Source organism: Cariama cristata, unplaced genomic scaffold (assembly GCF_000690535.1).
Source record: "Cariama cristata isolate BGI_N322 unplaced genomic scaffold, ASM69053v1 scaffold7911, whole genome shotgun sequence".
Classification (NCBI taxonomy): domain Eukaryota; kingdom Metazoa; phylum Chordata; class Aves; order Cariamiformes; family Cariamidae; genus Cariama; species Cariama cristata.
In genome coordinates, this window is record NW_009600957.1 from 2,133 (window position 1) to 29,987 (window position 27,855).

At 37.2% G+C, this 27,855-nt stretch overlaps 1 protein-coding gene across 1 annotated transcript; it reads right to left on the minus strand.

Moving 5' to 3' along the window:
• LOC104169342 (C-terminal-binding protein 1) lies at positions 1-27,855 on the minus strand (the record flags this gene model as incomplete). The annotated part of the gene is made up of 5 exons (XM_009710243.1): positions 27,704-27,855; positions 14,559-14,703; positions 10,370-10,576; positions 4,088-4,302; positions 1-131 (listed from the first exon to the last, which is right to left on the minus strand). Coding segments are annotated over exons 1-5 (836 nt in total), but the record flags the coding sequence as incomplete, so codon positions are not given.

A 27,855-nucleotide genomic window follows, 5' to 3' on the forward strand; every position in this document is an offset into this window, starting at 1 on the left:
CTGAATGGTTCTGACTCATGTACATCTAAGGCTGCCCCTCGTATCCTTCCTTCCTTCAGGGCCTGTGCAAGTGCTTTTTCGTCTACTAACCCACCTCGAGCTGTGTTGACCAGGAAAGCCCCTTGTCTCATCTAGGGAAAGTTAAAAACAAGAATGATGAAATAAAAATAAATGAAATAAAATCGTTGTGGCATTATTTTTTACTCCAAAGAAGCATCCATTACAACAAAGGCTATTCAGCTGGTTTAACCTGTTAACAGTTGTCTTCCCTTTCCATTGGAAAGTACCACAAAATGTGATGCTTCTAACATAAAATGCTATTTCACAGCACTTAATAAGTTTTTGTTTCTTGTAAGTAGTGTCTTTTAATAGAAGCGTTGTTTCAGATATCGTGCAGTAACATGATCAAAAGATACAACTGTGCATATGAAAGTGACAGATCATTTTATGCCTTTTTATTTCACTGTGAAATTGCATGAGACAGAAACTACAGCACATTCTTAAACAAATTCATACTTTGTGGTTTTCAACTTTAACACAAATAAAAGCCTACATGAATTTTTCAGGAAAATCAATGCTTTTGGATTTTCAAACACTTTTCCCTTTAGTTGCCAAAACACAGTAGATCTATGTTTTATTTATTTTTGTTACTTCAGCTTCCTCCTCCCTGTGAGATTTTTCAAATAAAAGTCTAAAGAATTCGTATATTATTCAATTAAAAGGCATGAAAATGAATTTTGTTGAGAACGCTGTGTGCCCAGGAGAGAAGCTGTGCTGTGCATTGTGCAGATTAGCATTGTAGATGACACTGTGTGGGGAGAACTACAGGAATTTACACCGTAATATATCCACAACATGAAAACAAAGTGGCGGTTTAAATAAGAGAGATGGTACGGAAAAAAAATAAATTACTACATCCTGCTTCCAACCATGCTAATACCTCATCTTTTACCAGATGTCTCAAACACAGCTTCTGATTTCAGAAGCATTTCTATGCATGAAGGTAAGCATACAAAGAACAGGAACCATGGTAAAAATGAATGATAAAAATCTCATTTTGTACCGAGTCCATCTCTCACCATAAGAACAAGAAAATGCCAACATGTTGACACGAAGTCAACTACCTGAAACCTACACATCAAACTAAAGCTTATGTAAATGGATCCTTACTCTGAAAGACTGATTTGAAATACCAAAGTCATGAACAAGAAGAAGGTTTGGATGAAAGTCATCTATGAGAATTTTTTTTACATGAGATCAGAGGAAATATTAAACAATTAACATGCATATGCCTGTATTGAGGTTATAAGGAAAAAAAAAAACAACCCACAACCACATTTTACTGGCCAAGTCACTGAGTTTAGTGTGGCCTTGCCTCTCTGCATTTGCAGACTCTTGGGCTTACAGGAGAATCGTCTATCAGTCTGTGTAACAAAACCAAAGTCCACTTATAGGAGCAGAACTATGGGATACTTCTTTAAGTTTTCTGTAATTGGGAATTAGAACAACAAAGAAATAGTGGCATGATCTTAAGGTGGTCTAGTAACAAGACGACATTCCTGATGGGAACTATCACTGCATCTCCACTACTTAAATCAGCTGTAAGAACTCAATCAAAACTAGCACAGGAGGGCTAGTGTCACCCAAGTGACAATCACATATGCTGTGCAGACATGCCATATAGGCTTGTGGGAGCTTATACACCCTTCCTATTTCTGTGCTTTTGCAAACAGATAATTTGAGTTTTAAGTATAGCCTAGTGTAGTTATATGCCCTTTGAAGGACTTGAAAATTTTAATGAAGGTGAACCCTGCTAAAATCTTCTGTCCAACCTTAATAACCTTGCTTGAGTTTTCATTTTAGGACAATTTACAAAACTCTAAAGCTAGCACTAAGACAAGTCCAAATCAAACAAAACATGGCTGCATAAATGCATTCTAGTGGGAATGAATTATGTGACTCATGATAAACTGTAAGGGTGGATGCAGCTCAAGATGACCCTTAACAATGGGTGGAAGCTTGGAAGAGCTTCACAACTAGAACTGCTGATGACTGTTAAATTCACCTACACTAAACCTGCAGAGCTGCTTTAAAATATATATTGTGTTTAAATTGCAGCGTCTTTTTCTCAAATCTGTAACACTAAAGATGACCTCAGCTTCTCTTGAGAGCACTTTGATTACCATGGGTTCAATGAACACAAGTTTGAAACACCTCTCTGAACTACTCTGGGACTACAAGGCCATGCACGATGGTTATGCAGAATGCTGACTAATTAAAGGGAAAAGCTACTGAAAGAGAATACTGACACCAAATTTTCAAAGACATTTTAAGTTTATGTAATTTCAGATTCTAAACAGAATTCAGGGTGAGACTTTAGTGAAATGAGATGCACCATACTTCTCTGCACTTTCTTTAAAAAATGGTTATTACATGAGCATGCAATATTGGACAACAGTGACATGCAACGCTGTAAAAAATTTAGGTCAACTCTAACATCTGTCAGCCTAAAAAAGCTATTCTGCTCTTTTTGATACATATTCAGAAGACCTGCTCTACACAAACTAAGCAGTGAGAGGTGTTACAATTTTATGGTTTTCACATCAGCTGTTACAATACAGACTGCTTCAGCCAAACTTTTTTCCAAAGCAAGAACTATCTTCTAACATTTTAATCTTTGCTTTAATCATGAAGGATAACAAATAGCAAGATAAATGCTTACGATATCCTTCCTAGTACAGACTTTATTATATGCATTTCATTTCAGATGGTATCACTCAGTTTTTATTTTGTTTCTCCGATTAATGCAACAAGCCCTCTCCAAAGCTCATGGCATTTATTCACCTTCACTCAAAAACTTCCTTTGATACACTGGCCCAAATTTCATAGTCCATTGTATAATGAGTAACCACTGCTAAGCCTCCAGACAGTCCCACTGAATTCTGTGTGATTCTATTTGGGTCTAGACGTCTGCTTGCAAAGACATTTAACCATGTAATAGCCATTAAATGTACCTGAGCACACAACAAAAAGGAATGTTCAGGACAGGGTGACAGAGCTCTGTTCTCTTAGAGATTTGCATTTTAAACTTCTTAATTTTTTACAGTTTTAAATCCCAAACCTGGATTACATGTTGGGATGGATCTGCAAAATCCCTAAACTCTCAAATCAAGAAGTGTGTTATATTGTCAGTTTTCTGCCACGATCCTACATGACTGTGGGACACGTTCAGTAAATACTTCAGTTCTCCTGAAGTTCACGAATAATAGGTGCAAACTCTTTCTCAGAAGCCAAGCAATGATTTTACTGCAAAAGAATGCTACCGTCGTTGTTATCAACACACACAAACACTACATATATAAAGAACAGCAAAATCAACTATTATATCTTGGAGTTTCTCTCCTGAACACTAGCTATATTCTTACATCTCAACATTTTATTCTGGCTGTTACCTACACTGAGATTAGCGTCAGAAGCTAGACATTTAATGAAAAAGCTTGCTATCAAATTAGTCGATAACAGAGCAGCTACTACACCTAGATTTTGAAATTATTTTAATATTACCTAAAACTTTAGGGAGAGGTTAGTACTAATTCCAAGAAACATTACTTTTCCAGATAATGCAATGCTGTAAACGCGATCCATCCATGAAGCGCTCTGCAAGCATCAGGACTGAGCACAGGGGGGAGCCATTTAGTTATAATCCTTAAATCACATCTAAAGAACTCAAACTGAGGAACAAGAGTGCAAGGCAGAATTGCTACCTGAAAATGCACAGGTAAAGGAAGTAGCTACTAGAAGACATAGAAAAAGTCCTTTTACATAAATGCAACTTTATTAAATCTGAGCTTAAGAAGAGCAAATTATTTCCACAAATGCAATGTTACTGAGCAAAAAAGGCAATAAAAGCAACAATACATAAACCACCAGCTATTTCCTAATCAGTTATAAATAAACCTGTTTGATCTCAAAGCAGCAAAAGGGAAAGACATTTCTTTCAAATGAGAATCTGCCTGTTTACATAAATAAATGCTATACAGTGTCAGCAACCAGCATTGGTGCGGAGGGCGCCCACAGACATTATTACCTGCTTTATGGTGAAGTCATTAATAAGATGATGATTGTGTTCATTCAAGTTGCAGTGCAGGGTAACACAGTCACTGTGGAACAGCAGGTCCTGCAAAGTGCTCACCCGCTGCAGTCCCAGAGCACGCTCCATGCCATCTGAGAGGTATGGGTCATAGAAAATCACACTGAAGCCAAAGGCTTTGGCACGTAGTGCTACTGCTTGCCCAACACGTCCTAAAACAAGATAAACATGCAATGAGAACAGATGCAAAGCAGCTGGTGTAAGGTAGCCTCCTCCTTCCTATTGCAAACACTTATATCAAACCATAGGGTTTTGTACAGCAACTGGAAGACAACAAAAAAGAGGAAGCTCCCATCACAATTGAAATCATCACTAAGATCAGAAATGTTACATCTGAGCTGTTTCACATGGCCTTGTTCAAAACAAAGCAGGAGCTTTGCACCTTTTGCAACTGGAGATCTGAAATGCCGAAGATGTCATGTAATCTGCAATAATCTGTGTAATACAAGGGCTTGCCTGCTGCGACTGTTTATGGTAAAACACTACTGCTTGGGAACACATCCTGCCAAGGACTTATTCTTATCCATGTTGGACCAGCTGGTTTTAATAAAAAGCCATAAAATCAATCCTCAAAAATGGATGCAATAAAAGATAATTTGTTTAATCTGAAGCTCAACCATCCTCAATGCATGGAATCTCCTTTTTGAACTAATGCCTACAACAATCCTGTCATCTAAGGCTTTAAAAAATTTTGCATCCATCTACCTAAATGATTAATAAATACAGTCCATCATACGGCATCTAGTTAAGAAGACTGCGGTACCATTTGGTACTCACATTGACCTTATCTTTTCTCTGTTCCACTTTCCTTACTGTCGTATTTCAGAGTTGTGCCTAAAATTGCCGTTTGGGCATGACTCCATGCCACACATATCAAGAGGTGTGCATTTCCCTGACACACTATCAGTAAAACACAGAGGAAAAAAAGTGAGTGAGTACATCTATTGAGAAAGGGTATTTTGAAGAATGAGAACACACACAGTTTTCAGGTTAGAAGACTACACACTACATACTCACATTGGAGTATTACAAGTGTTAGATAAAGACATTTCAAAAGCATCACTAGACACTCCATAATAATCATGTCTCATTCTAAAAAAAAAAAGTCAACAAGTTTCCTTTTGTCACATGTGAGTTTGTTCAAAAAAAGCATCAAATTAACACAGGGAAATCCCATCTCTTTCCAATTGTGCTGGAAGGGATTTCCCTCTGCTTTTCAGTTTCTCTTTGAATAAACTTAACCAGTCAAAGGAAGAAAGGTTTTTTGTTGATCATTTAACCTGAACACGGCAATTCTGCAGTGCTTAGTGACAGATGTGCTTGGACTATTAAACAGTACGTCAATCTGATGGGGGCTGTCTGATTTCTTTGGGGACACCAAGTTAAAATACTCTTCAAAAACTTTTATTTCAATACTCGCATACATGTTATTTATTTGGTTTTCAAGCTGTTTTTTAATAAAGTTTAATTAGACAATTTTCAGCACAAACACTATTATTTTCAAATTTTGGCATGTTCACAGCTCAAGGAATCAGTCACACAACTGCAAACAATTTTTTTTTTTAAACAAAGCGTATCACTTTTACTGCAGCTCCATTCATTTTCACATCCAACATTCTGTGATCTGTTCTTTTTTTACACTCTACAATTACAGCTCCGTTCATTTTCACATGCAACATGTTGTGATCTGTTCTTTTTTACACTCTACAACACTAATAACTGAGGGGATTCATGACAGTGAAATCTCTTACAACAGACTCTCCAGTTAAAGCTGCACTTTCCATTCCTTGCAACCAGGCTAATAAACCAAAGCCTTCTTTAATGTGCGCAAAGTTTGCTTCTGAAACACTTGGCAACCACATGCATGTACTTCTAGCCAGAATTGTCCTATTACAATTATTTTATGGGATAAAACTTTCCTGCAATTCACAATTCACATTTAGTCTTAGTCGTTAGATAAATACATAGGTGGACATATGTAATTTGCCAATTCCTTTTCAAACTACAGTCCAACAATACAGTACAACCACGAACCTATGATTTTTTTCCTTTCCTGAAAAACTTCTATTGTGTAAGACTCTTCTGGGCATGAGGCGGTGGCTCAAAACCTACCTCAACACATCAAGAACAGAACAGCACACAAAGCATCCCACCTTCAGGACAACTCTATCTTAAAAGCATATACAATTGCTATGAATATTCACAGCTGCTTCCAGGGAAGGCGCGGTGGCTACCTCAACACATCAAGAACATCAAGAACAGAACAGCACACAAAGCATCCCACCTTCAGGACAACTCTATCTTAAAAGCATATACAATTGCTATGAATATTCACAGCTGCTTCCAGGGAAGGCAAATTCTGAAGTTCAAAATATTAAATGAACTTCCTGGTCTATAGTGTGGGAAGAATGTAGAAAATGCATGTTGCATACAATTGCAACAAAAGCAGAAAGCAACAAAAGCCTATTTTAGAAATTAGAGATTTATACAAAGCTCTAGCAAAGCCCATGCATCATTTCAGTGGCACCAGAAGTGTGAAGAGAGACTTATCAAAAACATCTGGTTCTCCTGTTAACAGTTTGACCCATCCACTCCCCGCAACTCTCCCAACTCCCCACAAGTTTCCCAGTTTGTAGGTGTCTCTGACCTTGACCTTACCAATGACCCGATTTGAGTGTGACAGTATAGTGAGCTCCAGTTGTCAGTGACCCCTGCTCAGCCCTTGGGCAAAGAATGCACGTCCTGTGCTGGTATTACAAAGTTTTATAACATGCCCTTGACACCGTGGAAATGTTGATGATCTGCCTGCAGACTTCCATGGAAAGAAAAAGTGCTTTCACTTCGCAGCTCTCTCCTGCCTATGTAACAGTAATGGAGGACCTGGGTAATTTTTCCTCACTCTCTGAGAACTCCAGAATGTGGAGAGTGCCATTTTGTTACATGTCCTGCCGAGCACTGTGAGAGAGATAGCAGGACTGCTAAGACTCATCCTTTATTGCATGGTAATACCACCCAACTCTTAAGCCTTAATATTGACTGATAACGCAGATCAGATCAGTTCTTTGGCCAACATCTAGTCAGCACCATGGGACTGTTGACAGAATACGGCAGGTGAGCAAAGACAAACTAAGTGACAACATTCATTATGATGCGCAGACAAAAGTATTTGGAGGAATTTCACTGCTCTTAAGTGAGGAAATGCATTAGCTATTAGTCATCATCATTTGTAACTGGGAAGGAAGGGGAAGGGAGTGCGACTTTACTGCCTTCATTGCTGTCAGATTATCATCACAGCAGAACCAGGTCCAGCTATCTATTCATCCAAGTACTTACATGCTCCTGCTCATAAATATTCTTTTAAAAAATCCCTATACGTCTAGACATAAGGTGAAAAGGTAGCGCCTTTTTTTTTTTTTAAATGCAGGGTTTACTATCCACACTTGTGATGTATCACTTGAAATATAGGACACTAGATAGTAACAAAGATTAAAAGTGACAAAGACAGCTGTTTAATGATGTAGTGTTATTATTTATGTAAGGCTCAAAGAATCACGCACTTCATAAAGACAGAAAGAAACACAGGCTTTGCCCTAAGGAGCTCAGAGGCTAACCAAACAACAAAACAATGACGGATGGTATCCAACAAGCACATGAAGGAGGCATTATGCTGTTGAGTCTCAGCTTATCTTCCAGCTCAATGCAAGCAGAGGATGAGAGAAGGGGTTAACTTTAAAGGAGGAGCACGGAGTAATAAGATTAAGCAGGACAGACCAAGAGTCAAAGCAGGAATATGCATGAGAGGAGGCAAAGAAAAGACAGTGGGTGACGGAAAGAAAAAGGCAAGTGAGTCATGAAACTTGGCTAGACCAGTGGATAAGGAAGTGAGTAGCTGAAGCTTTGGAGGGATATGATGTAGTCATTCCCTAGCACAGAGATAGGCAAGAGCTAGGGTGTTTCTCTTTGGCAAAACAAGAGAAAAGCCCAGGAACTGATGTGAAGAAGGTCTGGACTTAGCTGTTGCAGCAGCAAAGTGAGAAATTTAAGTAATCCATTGCTAAGAGACCACAAGTTTAAGACAAGAATAGAGAAGCAGAGCTGTGGTGGAGATGCGAGATAATCTCAGATACACACTAATGAGAAAGGACAGAAACAGCAATACTACACAGAACTAGAGAAAAGGAGGACTTAGTAACAGATGATGAGAATTGTTCGTTTTCTGCGCAATACGTTTACTTCATAGCCTCTTAGTGGTTCATCACTTCTGACGTTGACATGTCTCAATAATAAAAGAATAAACTGAGGCAAAACTAAAGACGTGGGAAGAGGCCACTAGTAGAGCAACATAACCTAAGGGCATCAGTCTGTTGCAGGTGGTTGTAAATACCCATTTTAGTCTAAAACTAGAGACAGGTAGCCTCTTGCAGTGATCTGTAATAGAAAAGAGCATATATTACAGCCTAAGTGCCTGAAGTGCTCAAATGTAAAGTCTGGTACAGCCCTGTTTCCGTATCTTCTAAGACTACGCTTTTATTCTTCATTAATACATAACTACACAAGAGTCTGTTAGAACAGGTCAGAATCAAAATGTTGTGCCTATTCACATACATGCACAAAAAGAAACAGTGGAAGTTTTCAAAACTGACTTTAAAACTTAATTTTCCTTGAAACTGTGAATATTCTATTGTAGGAAAAGAAATGGGAACAATAAAAGGCTAGAGAAAATGACAGGTTAATAACTGTAACAAATGTGTGCCTTTAAAATCAGATTTTACTAGCCTTTTAATATACCACGCACAAAAAAGGCTTGCTTTTTAAACCTAAAAAGAAAAACTAGTGTTTTATGTAGCTTTACACACATATTGACAATCTGACTATCCATTTGTTTCTCTATACTTTTCAGTAATTCACAACAAAAACAAACACACACAAAATTCACTTAAGGAAGTCAATAACAAGTGACATTTCTTTCTAATCTCAGTCTGGAATTCATGCAATACAAAAAATGCAATGCCAACAGGTCAGATATCTCCAGCAAATATGCACATAGCATGTACATCAAGGCTTAAGTTTCAAAAACTAGGTATGCGTTTCCATTTTTAAAACACTGCAGGTGATTGTCTACTATTTACGTACAGATGCTGTGACTGTGACTGCAATAATCATTGTGTGTTTACATAAGGTGCATAATTACATGGGTAGAGATTTGAGAAAGCAACTTCAGGAACAACTTCTTGAAAGTCATATTTTAAAGGCAATTCTTTGACTGTGAAGATGTTTTTGGTGTGTTGCATACTCATTTAAATGAGTATTACGTAATGCCAGGCTATTTTCAGCTTCCAGAAGCAAGAGTGCATGGCTTGAGTTATCTGACAGCAATGCGTAACTGGAACAGTCATTTAAATATGATGTCTTGTTGTCAAAATCATATTATTAATTCCTCTGGATGAATACCACAGCAATTACATCCACAATCTATCGTATCTTTGATAAGACAAGCACATGACTGAGTAATTTTTATATAGGAACTGACTTGCTTGTTTTTCTTCTCTACTTCTGTAACAGACAGTAATTAATTCATCTCAAGCAAGCCTGTCCATCTGCTAGATGCTGAAACACATTTAGGGCCATTCAGAGAGGTAAGTAGGTGATTTTATTAAGTCTGGAAACAATTCAAACTTTCTTGCACATATTTTTCCTCTCATTTGAGCTGAAATACAATTTCAGAAGCACCTCAACCAAATGCATGAAATAACTGCTCTGCAGGCTGTTACTGCAGCAAAGATTTTTCAGATATGTTAAAAACAGTAAAAGGGAAAAAGCACAAACAGAACCAGATATGACAACAGACAAGAAACACAACATATACATGTGACATCGGGCTGAAGTAGCAGGATCCCTGTCCTGGAAAAGAGAAGTGATAGTGTCTCCTTCTCTTACATCCGCTGTACCTGACACCAGGCAATTTGGCAACAGAAAGATGTACAGAAATGCAAAGAATTAAGAGAATATCAGCAAAAAAAAAAAGTTTTCTGAGGGAAATGATGATGTCTAAGGGGAAAACATTTGAGACTTATAAACACCAGGAATGAAGTGGTATTTTACAGAATGCTTGACATGGAAAGGAGTCAATTAAGCGTTTCATTTTTATAGCCCAAATCTTCATAATTTTTTTAAAGCAACGGAAGGTGAGCAATTAAACCACCTCTCAAGCCAACATACCTAATCCAATAATGCCCAAGGTCTCCCCTCTGATCCTGGCAGCTCCAGAAGCCACTTCCCGAATCTGTTCAACGCTTTGTACTCTCGTGCCTTCTCGCAAAGCCTGGTGAAGCCAGGTGGTTCGCCTGTACAGGTTCAGAATGTGGCACATGGTAGAATCTGCTGTTTCTTCTACTGAAGCAGCTGGCACATTACACACTGCGATCCCTGCAAAGAATGGGGGGAAAGGATACCAGTTGCCAAATGGTTCTTACTTATTCACGTTTAACAGCAATTCAGGAGTATGATGTTTAAATTCACAGGTTTTTCAACACCAGTTTTACACAAAGTTTCTGACTGTAATGGCAAACAGAATACTTGACATAATAGCTGATAAATACGTGCAAAGGTTTTTCTTCTGATTTTTATCACTATTTATTGTGTTTGCAAATGAAGGCAAACAGTGAATGGACCACTGAAACCACAAAAGGAAAGTACTGAAGATGTCAGTTTAGAACACAAGTCTTGGGAAGCGTTTTACATGCACACTGAGCTAGGCATTTTGAATAGCAAAGAGAAATCTGCCTTGCTCTCAACAGCGCGATTAATGATCATTGTTTAGATTTAATTGCGTGAGTTAGCTTTTCACCACTGAGCTGATACCTTCCCAAAAGCTATCTATACAAGTCACAAAAAAGAGAAAATAATTTATGACAGCAACTTTTATAAAGCCCTCACAGCATGACTATTAGTATGTCTAATTCTTGTATGGGTAATCATGACACAGTGAGGGACAATTTGTTTGGTGTTGTACATGGGTTTCTAGAATTATGACAAACAGAATCCAATTCCTTTCTTGGTCCTTCAAAGTAAAGAGATGAGCCATTCAATTGTCAATAGAGAAGTATAAAATCTGCTTCTGCATGGTATGTAAAGGTAATGCAAAATTAAGACTATTTTCCTAGTACCTGAAAAGTTCCTAGTTGAGAAGGGCAGAACATCAAGCGGCTAAAAGACCATTACAGATTTCCACAGACAATTGTGAAAGGTGGATTGATTCAAGACTCACAATATTGCTTTTTTACTTCCAAAAACAGATCAGGCAACAAGTGATTGTAATTCTACGCAAGTTATCCCATTCTGCTTTTTACCTTCCAGTACTCAATACAGAGCAGTTAAGCAAAATGTTTACTTGAAAAACTTTGTGTCACTTTTGACTTGTCTCTCTTCATTCTTTCTATTTACTACATGTTGTCTCTCTAATCATCATCTCCCACAAATGTTTGTGTCTCAGTTCTGCTGACTGAGATCACAAACAGTATACAGGGTAATTTCATGGTAGAGAAAAAAAAGTGGTTTCTGTCCCAAAATACACCCTAATACTGTTTTCACTGTCTAGTTTTTTGGGTTTTAACATAAATATCCAATGAGTCCTTGGTTAACACCAGTATATCTTATGAAGCAAGGAAGAAAAAAACATTGTCTTCAATAATAATAATTTGACAAATAATAAGCTCATACTATATTTATCTATGTTTTACATTCAAATGCCTTTATTCTGCTGCCCAGTACTTCTTTACAGCTTTCTTTAGATCAGTAAAAACCAAGATAAGGAATCTGCAGACTGATTTTTCTTTCCTCTGCTGCGGAGATACAGTGTCTACTGAGTCACTGCTCTTAGACTTACAAAAAGATAAAACCACATCATTTGTTGGAATATTAATCTTGGCATCCTGCCAACATCAATGGTAGTATCAAAGCCACTATTTCTTAAAAATGGGAAAAAAGTGTGAGTGGGGGGAAATGTGTAAGACCAAAAACCAACATCCCTTTAAGTGCATCATATTAAACAGCTACATTTGTTTATACATACACACATAAAAAAATCTTTTTCACAGAGCAAAAATGCAGGTTTTAGATGGCAAAACAAATTTAATAAGTCTGTCTCCTGATAGCTGGCATCAATAAAATAATGCTTTAAAAGGAGCTTAAAGAGTTATATTACATATTTGGGAAGATAAATAAGGAATTGAACTCACCTTATACCTTCCTCCCTAATAGGCTTCCTTAGGAAACTTGAGGAACAAGAGTCATATAAATTATCTCCTAAACGGTAGGAATATTTTTTCCCTATTTCCCCCCAACTTTAAAAACAGCTAATTTCTGAAAGGCAGAGACACGGTGAACCACAAAAAGCAGCAAAAGAGAGGCAAGGATATGAAGAAGAGCCATTTCACATAAGAAAAGCCAGCACACTCTCATCTCACATCCATTGCTTCTATGCTGCATTCCCTTTCCCCTTTCCCCTCCGCTTCCAGTGATCTTGGGCACAGGTTTGACGCTGACAAATGCAGGAGTTAACGGGCATCACCTTGACTCTCACGTCACTTGCATCCAGCTACACTCACAACCTATACATATTGTCTAGCCAACTATTAATAAAGTGGAGAAAAAGCAGACCAGATTTTAAAGATTTTATCCAAGAAACATATGTTTTCATGCATTTTAAGAAGAGTAAAAGTGCTAACATGAAAATACTACTCTAAATAGGAAAAGCTCAAAACAACCCGACAATCCAGCTCTATGAAAAATAATTCAAAAAGTTATTAAGGAAATTCAGGAATATGCCAGACTTCACGGTCTAACTCTACACTATATTTCAAAAGTGAATCAAAGGTTTTTACAAAGAGCAATTACCTCCTTGAGATGCATATTATTTGTACTAGTTCAACAAACAGAAAGTCATTTGTCCCAGTAGCAGTGAGTTAGTATTAATTCTAACCATTTCACCCTAACTATTAAAATCAGAGATTTTACACTGTAAACCTTCTGGCATTTATTGGCTTTTGACAGAGTGGACAACTGTATTTCATAAACACTGGAGTGCACAAGTGGGATGGATCCTAACTGTGTAACTCAGTCTAATCACAACATAGGAACTGAATGATCAGAAACATGGCCATTTAGCATTTCATACGAATGAGAATTTCCCAAATCTGCTGTATTCCAGCTTGAAGAATTATGTGGATGCATTTAAATTATAAAATCGGGTTACAATCCAGTGTGGAGACTTGTAGCAACAGCCAACAAACCTGCAAAAATTCTCCTCTTATCAGGGATTCTCGAGGGATTCTCTGCACAAATCATGACTCCTGACTGGTCAGGGCCTTTGATCTGTACCCAGGTTTTGGCTTCTGAGCTAGGATTTTACCCCAGGCCAATCTCTACGTACACATGTGTTTTCTGGGGCTCACAACGCATGCACCTAATTGTGTCACTAGTTACAATATGTAGGAACACAGCCCTGCCTGTTTTCAGACCTGATCTGTTCTTTATAGAAACTCACAAAGAAGTTGTTAGCCTCTGCCTGCTGTGCAGACTGCACCACAATTAGAAACAAGTGATTATTTTACTGTCATTTACTGATAAACAGACCTTATTACAGCTCCTCACTACATCAATGGGGTTATTACTAGGACTAAGCACTGTCACATTGAAATATATGTTTCCAAGATCTTCCCAGAGCATAATGGGAAACATATTTGGTCACCTTAATCTTAGAAAAGAAATTAAGAAAATGTAGACATTTATTCCGAGTGGTGGTTTGACCTGTAGATTATAGGTAAGAGATAGTTTAACCTAAAGTAAGAAAAGTATAAATCAGACCGTTGCTTTTTTGCAATGAAACTCTAAGCACCATCTCTTCATAGTTCCAGTATCTGAATTTATTCTGAAGCAGCAACAACTGATTCTCCTATAAGATTGGTATTTCTATTTTATGGAGTGGTTTAGTACTAAATCTCATGCATCATAAATAAGTCTCAGACAGTTGATAATGATCTCATTTTTTATTCAAACAGAAATAGTATGCCATGCTGATGGAATTATATTTTGTGATTGGATTACAGCAGTAGTAGTTAAAATATAGAATTGGGGTAAAGAAGAAAGAGATGAAAAATTATGGCCTTATTCCTTGGGTTTATATTGAACAGGCAGATTGTCATCCTGTCGCAAAGCTGTTAATATTATCATTTAATTAACTAATGCCAGTATCTCTATAATGATTTTTAAACACTTTGATGAGAAAATTATACAGTTTACGTACAATGTTAGTATAAATTATACAGAAAACACTAATGCGAAGACTTAGATGCTGTCAGATTTCTGGAGGCAAGTATAAGATGTAAAACAATGTCTTTAATAGTCATACCTAAATCTCCAGCAGATTTGATGTCAATATTATCAAAACCACTGCCAATTCGGACGATTATTCGAAGTGCTTTAAATTTCTCCAGGTCTTCTCGTGTTAAAGTGATAGTGTGATACATCAGTGCACCCACTGCTTCATTTAGTACCTATAAATAAAATGGAAGAAAAAATACTTTTTTTTTTTTCTTTCATAAGTTCTCACCTTAATCACGTATACATATTTTCACGTTTAAAAGGGCTGTAAAAGCATCAAATCTAGGTCTTTTTTCTACAAGTATCCTTCAGCCTCTTGTTAGTCTTTTTCATCTGATGTATCTGTTCTAGCATGATGAGAATAGCTTTAGAACAACTAAGTGACCTGTATTTATGTCCTTATTAAGAGGGAAAATTATTCTCATTTCACAGGAGACACTCTGCAGTATCAAACCCCAACTACAAGCATCACTGGACTGCATCTGCACATGCAGATGAAACACAACATGGGAGCAAGCATTCACTTTAAACAGTAAGTACTTTTATGCTTTGGCAGCTGACATTCAGTTTTGAATGGAGTCACAGAGCAATATCTCTTCACCATACACACAGTGGTACAGGCATTCACTGTGCTATTAAACCACTTGATACCTGAATTGGAAACATTCAGTAATCATTACAAAACCCTTAGACAACAGAGACTGAAATCTGTCAATTCATACATAAGAACAAAGTCTTTGTCCCTTAGTTTATTGATATTGTAAATAAGCTCTCACTGATGGAAAACTGGATATATAATTGAGATATCAAACTAGACTTTACCCAGAAAAAACAGTCCCCCTAGGAAATAAGAAATTGTACAAAAGTAAAAATGTTGCAAAAGAAAAAACACTTGTGAGAGAGAGAGAGAGTCAAAAAAGCAAAAATAAATTGATAGGATCTGAAAGCTCTGAATATCTTTCAAATTATGGTAAGTGTGCATCCAACCTACTCAACAAAAGTGAAGAGGAAGGGGTGTGGAGAAGGGGAAGAGAGCCTAGCACACCATGCCCGGCAGTTTCGACTTCTAGTACCAATCACTGTATCAGGTGCGTGGGGTGTGGTGTCAAATACATTGTTCAGAAAGCAGAAAATATTCTCCTCTTTATTTGCATACTGGATGATCTCACATCTTCAGAACACTTTTCTATGTTTCTATGTTGAATGCACTACCTAATATCCTAATCATTCTATGAGATACAAAGCATGCACACATCATGTCAACACCTAAGCTAGCTGTAATGACTTCACGGGCTTCCTATGATGCACTTCACATAAAAGTTCTACAGAGGTTTTAAATTTCTTATTCAATAGACTTTTGGGTCTGGTACATGTACAGATTCAGTCATGTGAGTTATTTCTGCTCATATGAGCATTTTCTAGGATACCGCAAGATCAGTAACAATAATCAACATAAATAATTTTAAAAAGCCTACTGCAGCAAACCACAATTCTGCACACAGAGGATTACAACTGTTGGAACCCAAGATCTGCAGTAGTAATTTTTAAAATTAAAATACACGAATAAAAACAGTAAAAGAAGACAAAAAACCAAACTCCATAAAAATGAAAGGAAACCACTTCGTACGGAATACTTCACAAAATGATTTATGCTATTTCAACAGGTGTTTCTGGATTGGTAACCCCAGCTCTAAGTCAGATAAAGACCAGAATCCTTTGAGCAGAATTTGGATTTACTTGTAAGAACTGCAAAAAATTAGAAATTACACATTCTTTAAGAATGTGGCTACAATGTAACTCAAAGAACAGCTGTAGGCACTGATCTTATAAATGATTATACACATACAAAACTCCTTCATTTTAATGGTACAAACAAGTCCTTCGGAGACTATCTCTAGCAGTCACCAATCAGAAAGACCACACTCATCAGAACATGTTTCCTTGAGCTGTTACACAGGGTTAAAAAAACAGAAAACAGTTTATTGGTTTTGCTTCTACAGCAACATTACAGTTAGTATGGGCCAAGTCAAAGCCCATGCCTGGGGCAGTCTACACCAGAAACAGTCCCTCTTATAACCTGAGTGCCCACCTAAAGTGTCCTTAGGGCTTTTTTGTCCTATTAATTCCTAAAAGAAAACTGTTCCAAAATCTCTCAGCTCCAACAATATGGAAATTTCTTCTGATTTTCAGCCTCAATTTATTCACAGCCCAGCTTGCATCCATTTGTGCTGGTGCCAGTGTTGGCCATTTGCTTAAACTGTACTTTCTGTCCTTGGTGTTTACAGGCCAAGTATATTTAAAGGCAATGATCAAAACCCCTCTCAGCATTTGTTTGGTTAGACTTTACAAGCGTACTGTTTCTACTCTCATCTAGGATGATACCCTTCTACCCTCTTGATCAAATTTAACACTTCTCCACTGTGCTTAAAGAAGTCCAAGCTCAACTCTCCTGTGGGTGATCACAACTGCACCCAGCATGCTACTGGAGCTCTCCCTGGCCCCACTGTGTTATAGCAACATTATCACTTCAGCAGCAGCACACACACTGCAAATCTCTCCTAATGAAGTATTACATGATGTGTGACATTTCTGCATGGCCACTGTCACACTGCCAGCTGACCCTTTGACTAATGTGTAAATCTGAATCCTTCTCCCTGAAGCACGTGTTTCTGTCACACTCCCAAGTTTATAGCAGGACTTCTTTCCCCAACTCACAGCACTTGTTACGTCAAACCTCAAGGTCCTCAAGTTTTTTATGACACCCTGGTTCTCTCCAATTAGCCATGTCCTCCGTTCTGTGTGTTATTACATACATTTCCTCCAGCTCCTCCAAGGTTGCTCTAGATGGCTGTGATGCAGAAGAAAACATCCTCTGTGTAGCTGTCAGAAGAGCAAAAATTGAAGTAGCTGAGAGCTTACCTAAGTCTCAAATGACAGTCAGACCCTCCTCTCCCAGACTGGAAAAGGCCAACTGTGTGGGCATTTTTGCGTGTGCAGGCAAAGTCCTGCCAGTACTTTAAGGACCACATTAAATAGGGGCTAAAAGACAGCTGAAGTGGCTCAGACATTTGTGTTCTGAAATCACAGTGTTTCATTTGGGAAGCAGCTTTTCACTTCATAATCATGCATATTTTATTAATGGCCAGTCGAGATTGTAATTTGGACTCTAAGAGCGCTGGCCTGGAGGCATTACAATACATTTTTGGGTCCATCTAGGTTATGGCTTGGCACTAAGCGGAGATGGAAAAGTATTGGGAAGCCTGGGAATGTGTTTGATAAAAGGAAAAATATTTGTCAGCTATGGCTTCATGCTGACACTAGCCACTTCCACAGGCAGTTATTTACCCATCATACGGGATATGGAACAAACAGATGCAAGTGAAAACTTTTTAAATTTTCTTTTAGTGTTTGAGTGTCTTCTAGGATTATGGACCAGTTAACAAGGAAATGCATTGGCAAAAAATGTAATCTTCTGTGACTGTGTATTATTTCACATTGATTTGATAATTCAATTATGTTACTGCTTTTTGCAACTGGTCATGTGATTAAAGTACGCCCAAAAGGCAGAAAATAATAGCAGAAAATACAAAGTTAGAAACATTCAGCATTGATGAGTGTTGACAATGCCACTTACAGATTAAAAAATTAATAGTGAAAGTTTCTGTATTTTAGAATTATTTGTATAAATTATCTTCTCAGTCATTACATATACTAAATGCACAGAAGGAAGTCTGACAAGCTTGTCAATGAGTAAAATCAAAACTTGAACCAAATCTGAGTATAATACATGAAACTGAAAACCAGTATAAATGTGAACAGTTCTGGAAAATGAAATAATCTTTAGAAAAAAAAAAACTGCACTGGAGTAATTTACTGATCACTTACAGGAGCACACCCTGTGCTGGATGCATGAGAGGAACAGGGAGTATATGAGGCTTTTTCATAATTTTCCATAACAAACTTAATTGATACAACATTCACCAAATTCTAGTACAATTTTATTACAAAGATATCAACTCGTCTCAATTTGAGTTAGATAATATATTTAACAAGTAAGCTAGAAATTTCAGATCAGCTCAAGTATGTGGCAGTTTGATAATGTTCTTTCATGATCACTCACAAGGAAAGGCAACAGGCAAAATCTGATAGAGAGCAAGCAGAGTTACCTGCGTACCTTCAACAGCCATTCCAGGCAACAACTGTGCTTTTGGGGAAGAAAGGATCTGAGATAAAAGTTGAAACACAGGACATGAGTTGGCTTCCTTCTGTTACCAAATGATTATGTAGCCCATCTGCATAATTTCTATGCCTTCAGATTTAGTTCCCGGTGAAGCCACAGCATACTCCTTGTTGGAAGCCTTTTTCATACCCTCTTCAATGAGCTGACATCCTTTCCAATCAGAACCACTCGGGCAGGTCTTTCTGCTGTTCTTCAGTTTCAAAATGACTACTCTGCTTTCACAACACACCAGGTCTCCAAGGCTCTTGGAGAACAGATGACACTGTAGTAGGAGACATTCCTATTTCAAAGAATTTACCAAATCTCAAGTTCTGAATACTGAAGGTTGAAATCCTTTTTAAACATCTTCCTATCCATTCTTTTCACCTTATTTCAGCACCAGGCTATTTTAGCCATCATGTCAAACATCACATAGTCACCACTGTGACACACATGCCTCATATTATTTGGGGAAGAACTCTTAGCAACTTGTTTACTTTTACAAAAAAAGTATAAACATATCCTAACATGCTAAGAATAGAACAGCAAGGCCTCCTCTTCCTAGGTCACCTAAAGATACACTACGAGATTAAACTATGAGAGACTGATCTCAGAGGTTTGTGGATCAGATCTAGAGGATAAAAACACAACACAGTATGTAAAATGCAAACTACTTCAATGTAGAGACAGAACATATTTATAAATTACATACTGAATACTGACAATTTTTTTTAAAAGACTTACAGAAAATCATCACTAGAAAGTGCTATATTATATCTGGTTCTAGAAACGACAAACGACCGCGTATTGCTTTTCTTGGGCTTGGAGTTTGATGTGTCATCTCCAAAAAAATATGTTCCAATGTCACCAGACTCGAGATATTTTCAACATTTGGGTGGAAAAATTGTATTTCACCTAAACTGAGTAGGCTTTGCATTATTTGACTTGCAAAAAGCAGCCGCCTTTCAAATTTCTAATCAATAGCCAGCCACACAGCAGAAGGCTGCAGCAGACTTGTAGCTGCTCCCAAAGCATCACAACATTACAAAGGGTCCATGTGAAACTAATGCCATTAAAACTAAAAATAAAAGCCAGTGTGTTCAAACTGTACTTAGTAGGTCTCCAAAACTCTGATAGTTTGTGCTGCTTTTTACAAGTTCTTGTTTCTCTTTATGAGACCACCAGCTCGATGGTAGGTTCCTGCGATCCATGGCGCTATCAGTAACTCACCCACTTCATGATAAGCACTTTATTCAGCCAGGATACTGTCTAGTGTAGACCCTAAATATTAATACTTAAGTTTATACTGTACATAAACACAAATAAGTAAACATACTTTATACAAACATAAACAAAACTTACTTGCAGGCTCCTGAAAACACTCTCTCTAAAAATCTATATATCCACACACTGTATAAACTACATCTATTTACACACATGACGTCTATGATGGTGTATTTCCAGTCTTTTTAAAATATACTATTGAAAAATACATACATACAAATACACACACAACTATATAAATAACCTGCACAGCCTATAGCAAACTTCCTTTTAAAAACTCTATTGAAGTAAGTTTTTCAAACCCAGAATTTACTGACAATTATATGCAGTTTAATGACAGAAGTCAATTTGAGAATATAGACTCTGAAAACACTTTATTAAATAAAAGGCTTTAATGAAAAATCTTTAACAGGAGTACTGTGTGTTAACTTGTATGTTCTATTAGCAAGGTTGAACTGTGATTCCGTTTCAGTTCAAGCCTATCAGACGCTACAATGGACTGAGAATCTATACCAAAGGATCACTGTGTCACGAAAGCCACTGATGACAACGCATCAACCCATGCAACGCGGTCTCAAAAAACCTGTTAATAATCACTGGCCCCAATGATCTTTCGTAAAACCTGCTACTGGGAAATAAAAGAAAAAGCTACTTGATAACCAACTATACTGACTTCAATCTGTCTGTAAGATGGATATATGCTGCTTGCTGGGTACAGTAGCACTTCCATTCTGCTTTATAACGGGTATTAGTTCAGAGGAGACACTGGCAGCCTGCCCCTTCCTGTAATGGTGCACTTGACCTGTAATACTGCCACTGGCAAACCTGACAGATGTTGGCAGAAGGGTCACTGAAATCACACACAGATTTTGTATACATCCTTACTGTGATAGCTGTATGCTAACTACTTTGTTGTAAAATGAGGAGTAATGGAAGTTTTTAGGATTTCCTTTTGTTAATTTTTTCAAAGTCTTTCACAAGGAATCTGATCCAAGGCTCATTCAGTTTCAGTAAATTTACAAGCTTTCAGATCAGCTCTGAGGTGACAACGTATTACCAAGTATACTGTTTAGAACAAGGCAGCTTCCTTTCAATCTGTATTCTTTGAGAATTTAATTTTGATGGAAAACTAAATGCTGCAACTGCATCATGAATATAAACAGCACTGATGGTACAAATGCAAGATTGCAGCTTTACTGTTAAATGAAGAATCAGAAGTTGGAAAAGTTATCTTACCTAATCATTGATACAACAGGAACAAATCAAAGTCTCAGCTGAACAACAGCATTCTTGATTTGTTTGTATCAGTTTTAAAACATTTGTTGCATTATGAAAGCTCTTCAGCTCTTCTTTGAAACAGTCTTAGATAAAACTGTAGTCACTGGAACTGTTTCTACATTTAATTCCTATGTAAAAGTGCGATTGAAAAATTTCAAGTCCTACAGCACTGAATAGAAAGTTCAGCTTCTAAATTTTTTTAACTTAAACTACAAATATGGTATCCCTGTGAAGATCATTTTATTTTGTGCTTTTGTAACAGGAGTCAAAGGATCTGATACATTCTACCTTAACTCAATTGGTTTTAAGGCTGGAGCACAGGTTTACCAGACAGACTATTTTCCCACTTCCAGCCAAGTAGCCTATTCTCTTTAATGTTCTGGTGAACTGGGTATCTGCATGAAGCAGTAAATCCAGTCAAAAACACACCCGTTTTGTTCTTCTAGCTGGTTTGAGACAAGGTGTAGGAAACCACATAATTACAGAAAAATAGAATGAGAAAATGTACACAGCTTCAAACAAACTCTTGACTTCTTTCCAGCCTATGTAAGTTTTGCCTTAAAGATCACTGCTAATCAGCTGTGCTTCCTGCCTTTTTCATTCGGGTTTGCAAGGACCACTTTATTTTCTCTCTGCTTGGTCAAGATGTCTACTACCAGATGTTGCATATTATGTTTATGTTTAACTTTTTGGAGCTACACAGCACACTCCATGCTACAGAATATACAGCAGAAGTTAGGAAGCCCAAAGAGTAAAGACTTTGAACTCCAAAGATCTTAGGAAACACAAAGACCTCAAGGGTGTGAAGGCATCACAGACCCAAGCAAAGGTACAGAAACAGAAAGAAGAAGGAATATTGCAGAAATCAGAAGTGCTGGGTAGGCTGCCAAGGAGCCTGGAAAAGCAGTAATCTGTGAATGGCACTGAAAGGAAGAGGGACTGGAGGAAAAAAGAAAAAAAAACAGAGGGAGAGACAACAGAGCACAAGACAGTGAAAAAAGCAAGTTGAACTGGAATGAGGATGGAAGCAAGCTCATTATTTTTAAATATTTTTTTTTTGGATGAGCACTTGTATTTTTGGCAAACCAAAACACCATGCACATTTGGAAGCAGCCTGAGATGGTTACTGAGAAGACTGATTTACACATGATTAATTGTAAAATTAAAAAAAAAAAGTAAACACAGCAACTTTTGATGGTAAAGCAATCTCTACTAAGAAAGAAATTTAACCACCAAAATCTTAAAATAATTTTTACCCTAAATGACAGAAGTTTCCTGACAGGATGCAGCGAACTCAGTTCCCAGTTATCCCATGATACAGCTTGGCAAACGTAATGCTCAACTTCACACAGCCATATGCAACATCTACAATAAAAGAGAACTTGGGAGTCAAAGTATAACCGTGCATATTACAGCCTTTCAGACTGGCTTGAAAACAAACTGCTTTTTCTAGGGCAGGGGCAGAGGGGTGGCAGGGCAGAAAAATCAGTAAAATCTTACGAATTATTTCTGAAGAAGTGTAATAAGTGTCCTCTAACTACAAAGTTATTTCAAAACCTTGGGTCACTCTCAGTAAATGTCAGTATTCACTTAAGCACTGGCAGCCTGGTTTTCAAAAGGAAGGAACGTATCTTTGCCATCCAACTTGCCTTCCAAACCAGCGGCACAGGGAACGAATGCTTTGACCTGAGATGAAGCGGAGTTCTAATACACGTTATTATTTACTTGTGACCTTCAACAAGTAAGTTACTTTCCATACTTTAATGTCCTCAGCTATAGAAAGAGAACGACCAATGAACTCTTTGGCATAAGGGAACTGCTACAGAACTGTAACGCGGGCATTACCCAATTTGGAGAAAACTTTCTTTAACTAGCACACATAGTAAGGTATAATAGTATTTGCTAATGTCCTCCTTTTGACTCTGTACGCAAATGACATTCAAATCCTCATTTCTGTTCCTCCTTTCTGTATGTGTTAAAATCTCTCAGTCTCCTTGCTTCTCTATGAAAAAATACCTAGCTTGTGCTATCTCACAAACTACTACAAATTCCCCTTTTCCACTCTACTTCCTTTGTTGTTAAGCCATCTTAAAAGACAGTATTTTAAACAATCACCCTGTTCCTGAAACCTTCTCATGACAAGCAGAAATCCTTCACCGGATTCCAAAATGTTTACTTCTCAAACACCGACTCCTCACACCCCTGTGATCAAGGCTCCACAACTGCACAACTTGAGTTTATACTGGTTCTTATCTTCCTCACCATCCTTTTGTAGTCTTTCCTCCTTTCCTCCTCATCCGATTCTCGGTTCATGTCTTTTTTTGCCCCATTACATTCACCTACAGCCACCCATCTATGCGTACCAAACAATGTCAACCACCTATTTCAAACCCTATCCTAAATTTCCCAGTCTCTGGCCTGCCTCCTGCAACTTCAGACTATCTAAATATATCTGTATCTGCTACCCTATTAGATTCAGTATCTCTTCTTAAAGACAAGAAATACATGAAAGAAAAACTAAATTTCACCTTCTGCTTTCAGCAAGCTCTTCTCAACATCAAACCTTTTCCTGATTTTCAGTCATCTCTTCTTTCACAACGGGGAACAGCCTTTTGCAAATCAACATCCATTATCAAAATTTGTATTTTAATTAATAGGACAACTTCATTTACTATGGTCAGGAATGTGCATTCATAAATACATGAACATTTTAGATACTGCTTTAAATATGCAATTTCTAATTGTAAAACTTATCATGAAAATAATTTTATATTTAGTAAAGCACCATTCCCAAATAAAGTATTACACAATCAGTACTAAAATACAGATATTTCTCTACTAGAACTCCAAAGATGTGTGGAAAATAGCCATTTTTCACTGCAGATGAACAGTGAACACTTTTCACATAGAAGTGAACAGTGCTTAACACTTCATAAAACTGATCTCTTTAGTCTATGTTAAAGTAATACAACAATATGAAAACGAATTAAGGTTTGTAATTTTTGTCGTAGAAATTTACTACCCAGTAGAACAACAGTACTTTGCAAACCCAAACGTTTTAGGACTGCATTATCCTTTGGACTAATGAAAATTTGTATTATGGCAATGTACTGGTAGCCAGTGAAAATATATTTCCCAGATATATTACGGAGCTCACTGAGAATGAATTATTTTGGTATAACAAAAAGCAAAGGATGCAAGCTTCAGCATAATCCACTAAATACAACACTCTTGTGAAGATCAACAACAGATTACCTGTATTACTCATCAGTTATTTAAATGCTTTTCCAAAGCTACAATTTGAGACACACACACTGACTTTCAGTCTCAAGATCTGATAAGTTCATTTACTACACTCCACTGATAACAGAAAATATTGAGTGTTTCTAAGGCAAGGCATTCATGTCACACAGGAATTCCCCAGCCTTGGTGCATCAGAAGTAAATGATGTTGATTTCAGAAAGCAAATCATGAAACTATACAGGTGGTGCAGTTCCCAACGTTACAGTGTTCACCTGAAGAGTAGACTGCTATTATCTACTAAAAAAGGCGAAACAGCATTTATATTACTTATTCTCCATGTGTTATTTAGTCCTTGTAAACGGAATCCAGCTATTTCATGTATTAAACTTCTGATAATGATGTGAGGAAAACAGTAAGATTAAAGCAACTTTTCAACATGATTAAAAAGAAATACACAGAAATAAGACGTTGTATCACATTTTAATTCTCGATATATAAAGAGATAAAAGGGAATTAAGAGAAAAAACTTTGGGTTGAATATTTCTCTAGATTAGAAAACTAAAGTATTATACTTAGATTATTATTGGCTTTCAACCTTACAAATTAAGCTTTTTTTATTTCCCCCCGAAAAAAACCAAACAAAACAAAACCACAAACAGTAACCATTTCTACACATCTCCAATTACCAATGAAGACAGAGAGGTTTTCACCTTCTTTGCATTTGTTCTCAAGTTAGTTACTTTTAGATTCTCATTCACTGCCACAATATTGAACAGTCCTAGTTGGATGCACAGCAAAAACAGCAGTTTTTTTTCAACAGATGTTAAAGAGAACGTTGAAATTAACATTGGGTTTTGGTAAAATCTTACTGTTTCAAAACTGAATGTCACAACAAAACATAAGTTCATGTTTTTATGCTGTCCCACTGATCATCCACTGTAAAGATGGTCTTCTACATGACAGTGTAAACACATTTAAAAAAAAAAAGACATGACATCAGAATGGTAATATTGCCAACTCTGAATCTAGCTTGTAATTCAAGAATCATCTAAAAAGAATAGTTTTAACTATCCCATGAGAAACAACTGATGAACTGAGCACAAGGATGTCTGGAATGCAGATTATTTCCTAGTAAGAATATTTTTTTTTTTTCCATTTTCCACATTAGACTTTTACTGTACGTAAAACGCAGCTGAACAGAACAAGGTAGTGATGTTAAGCCAGTAGCGATGCGGCAGAGAATAACCTTAAATACCATTCTTGAGTACTGTTCTGCCAACAGCCTATTCCTGTGTGGGGAGGGAGGCAGAAGGATAAGACAGGAAACCTGAAAGTCTGCAGAGATACCCACCAGGGAACTAGTATCACAGACATCCACCAAGAACTACACACAGGGCGTCAGGGGAGGGGAGTCATCTCTTGTGTTTGCCTGAACCATGAGAATCGGCAGTTCTAGTTTGCTGTGTTGATACAGCATACAATTCTTTAGTATTTTATCGTTTAAAAAAATAACAAAAAAAAAACAAGGGGAAAAAAAAACCAAACACATACACCTACCACCTACCAATTACAGATTTTGAAAGCTGTAACAATTAAAATGTTTTTTTTTTCAGAATTAAAATATTTTTCTTAAGAAATAACAAGCTGAATAGTTGGTTGATAGGTTCTCACCAGGAAGATGCTAACATGAAATGGACTACAGATAATGAGATTTGTTCACCTGATAACAGCAGGGAAATTAGTAGTGGTATTATTTTCAAGTAGTTGGCTTTGTAAGAAAGGCATCAAAGAAAAGATTAAATCTTTCATCATATACAGAGACTTCAAAATGTTTAACAATGCTATACATTACAAGAACATGAAAAGTAAATAAACAATTACAGCAGTTATGAATTCAAAACACTGAAAAGCTTCTGAAAACGTGTCACAAACCCAAGGGCTGCTATAATTAGCATGGGACAGGTCTAACAACGTATCTGTAGAGAAACAATACTGGTGCAATTTCATTCAGCTGACACAACTCCTTAACACCTGAATCACACTCAGCAGCATACATTACCACACGCACAAAAGTGGATACAGACACTTACCTAACAAGCCTTTAAGTTAATACTTGGATCTGTACTTGTCTATTACAAACCTTTGCTGGAGAAGTAGAAAATAAATTTCTGTGGAAGGGCCTCCGATTGCCCTCCTCTGCACTTGGCTCCTCCTCTGCTGTCATATTTATTACATTTTTTACCTCCACAGAAGCTGTAAGGCCTGGCTTCATCCTTTATCAGGTGAAGGAATATTTGGCATTACTCTGCTAGCTGACAACTACACCAAAAATAATTCTCTCTCTACAGAAATACAGACGTGAAAGGGTTCTATTGCTGTCTAGAGAGCAGGAAGGACTTGGGGTAGACATGAGGCCTTCATGCTGAAAGAAGTGTCTGAAGAGAAAATGTAGGGGTATGGGTCAGCTGGCTTTGTTGGGTATCATCACGAAAAATTGGTATCCATCTAAGAAAACTAGAAAAACCTTTCACAACATTAAGAATCACTAGTTGTTTTACAGCTCCCAAACTACCAGGAAGGGTGCGAACTTCTGGAATAACATACAGTTAGAATATATTTTCTAATTCATTTTCTAAATAAATTTTGCATTAGCATTCATTTTGAAACTCTTCTGTGGCATCAGTTCTCAGCACACAAGGCCTTCTAACCCGATTTGAACAATTCCTTGGCTAAACAAAGAAGTTTGAAAGTTCCTCACATGGCCAATCCAATACCGAGATTTGGCTTTCCAGCTGAAGGTTGAGCAACAGTGTTTCCAAGAAGCATTTCAAAATATCATGTAATAATATCATCTTCCCAGACGTAACTCTCTCCGTGAACCTAATTCAGTAGGTAAGCATATGGACAACATCCATCCAAAGATACATTACACAAAATCATACTTCCACACAAACATTTTCATCTTTGTTTCATCATCACGTTTCATTGTTTATTGGAAATGACCAGTAACTCACTCACTAAAGTAATCAACCATTAACTAAAATGCAATAGCTAAACACATTGTCATAGCAACATAACACATGCAGCATTCATAATCATTAAAATATTTGTGTTTTCTAGAACATCTCAGTTATACCTCTAAATATTACCTTTTCATGAATTTCTTGTGTAGACTGAGCATCACAAAATGCCACTGTGGCTACATCCTTCAGAATAGGCATTTCTACTGTACAATCCCTGCCATCCAGCAACGCTACCAAAGGGCGTGGGTGCATGGGCCCATTCATGATTGGAGGTCGAA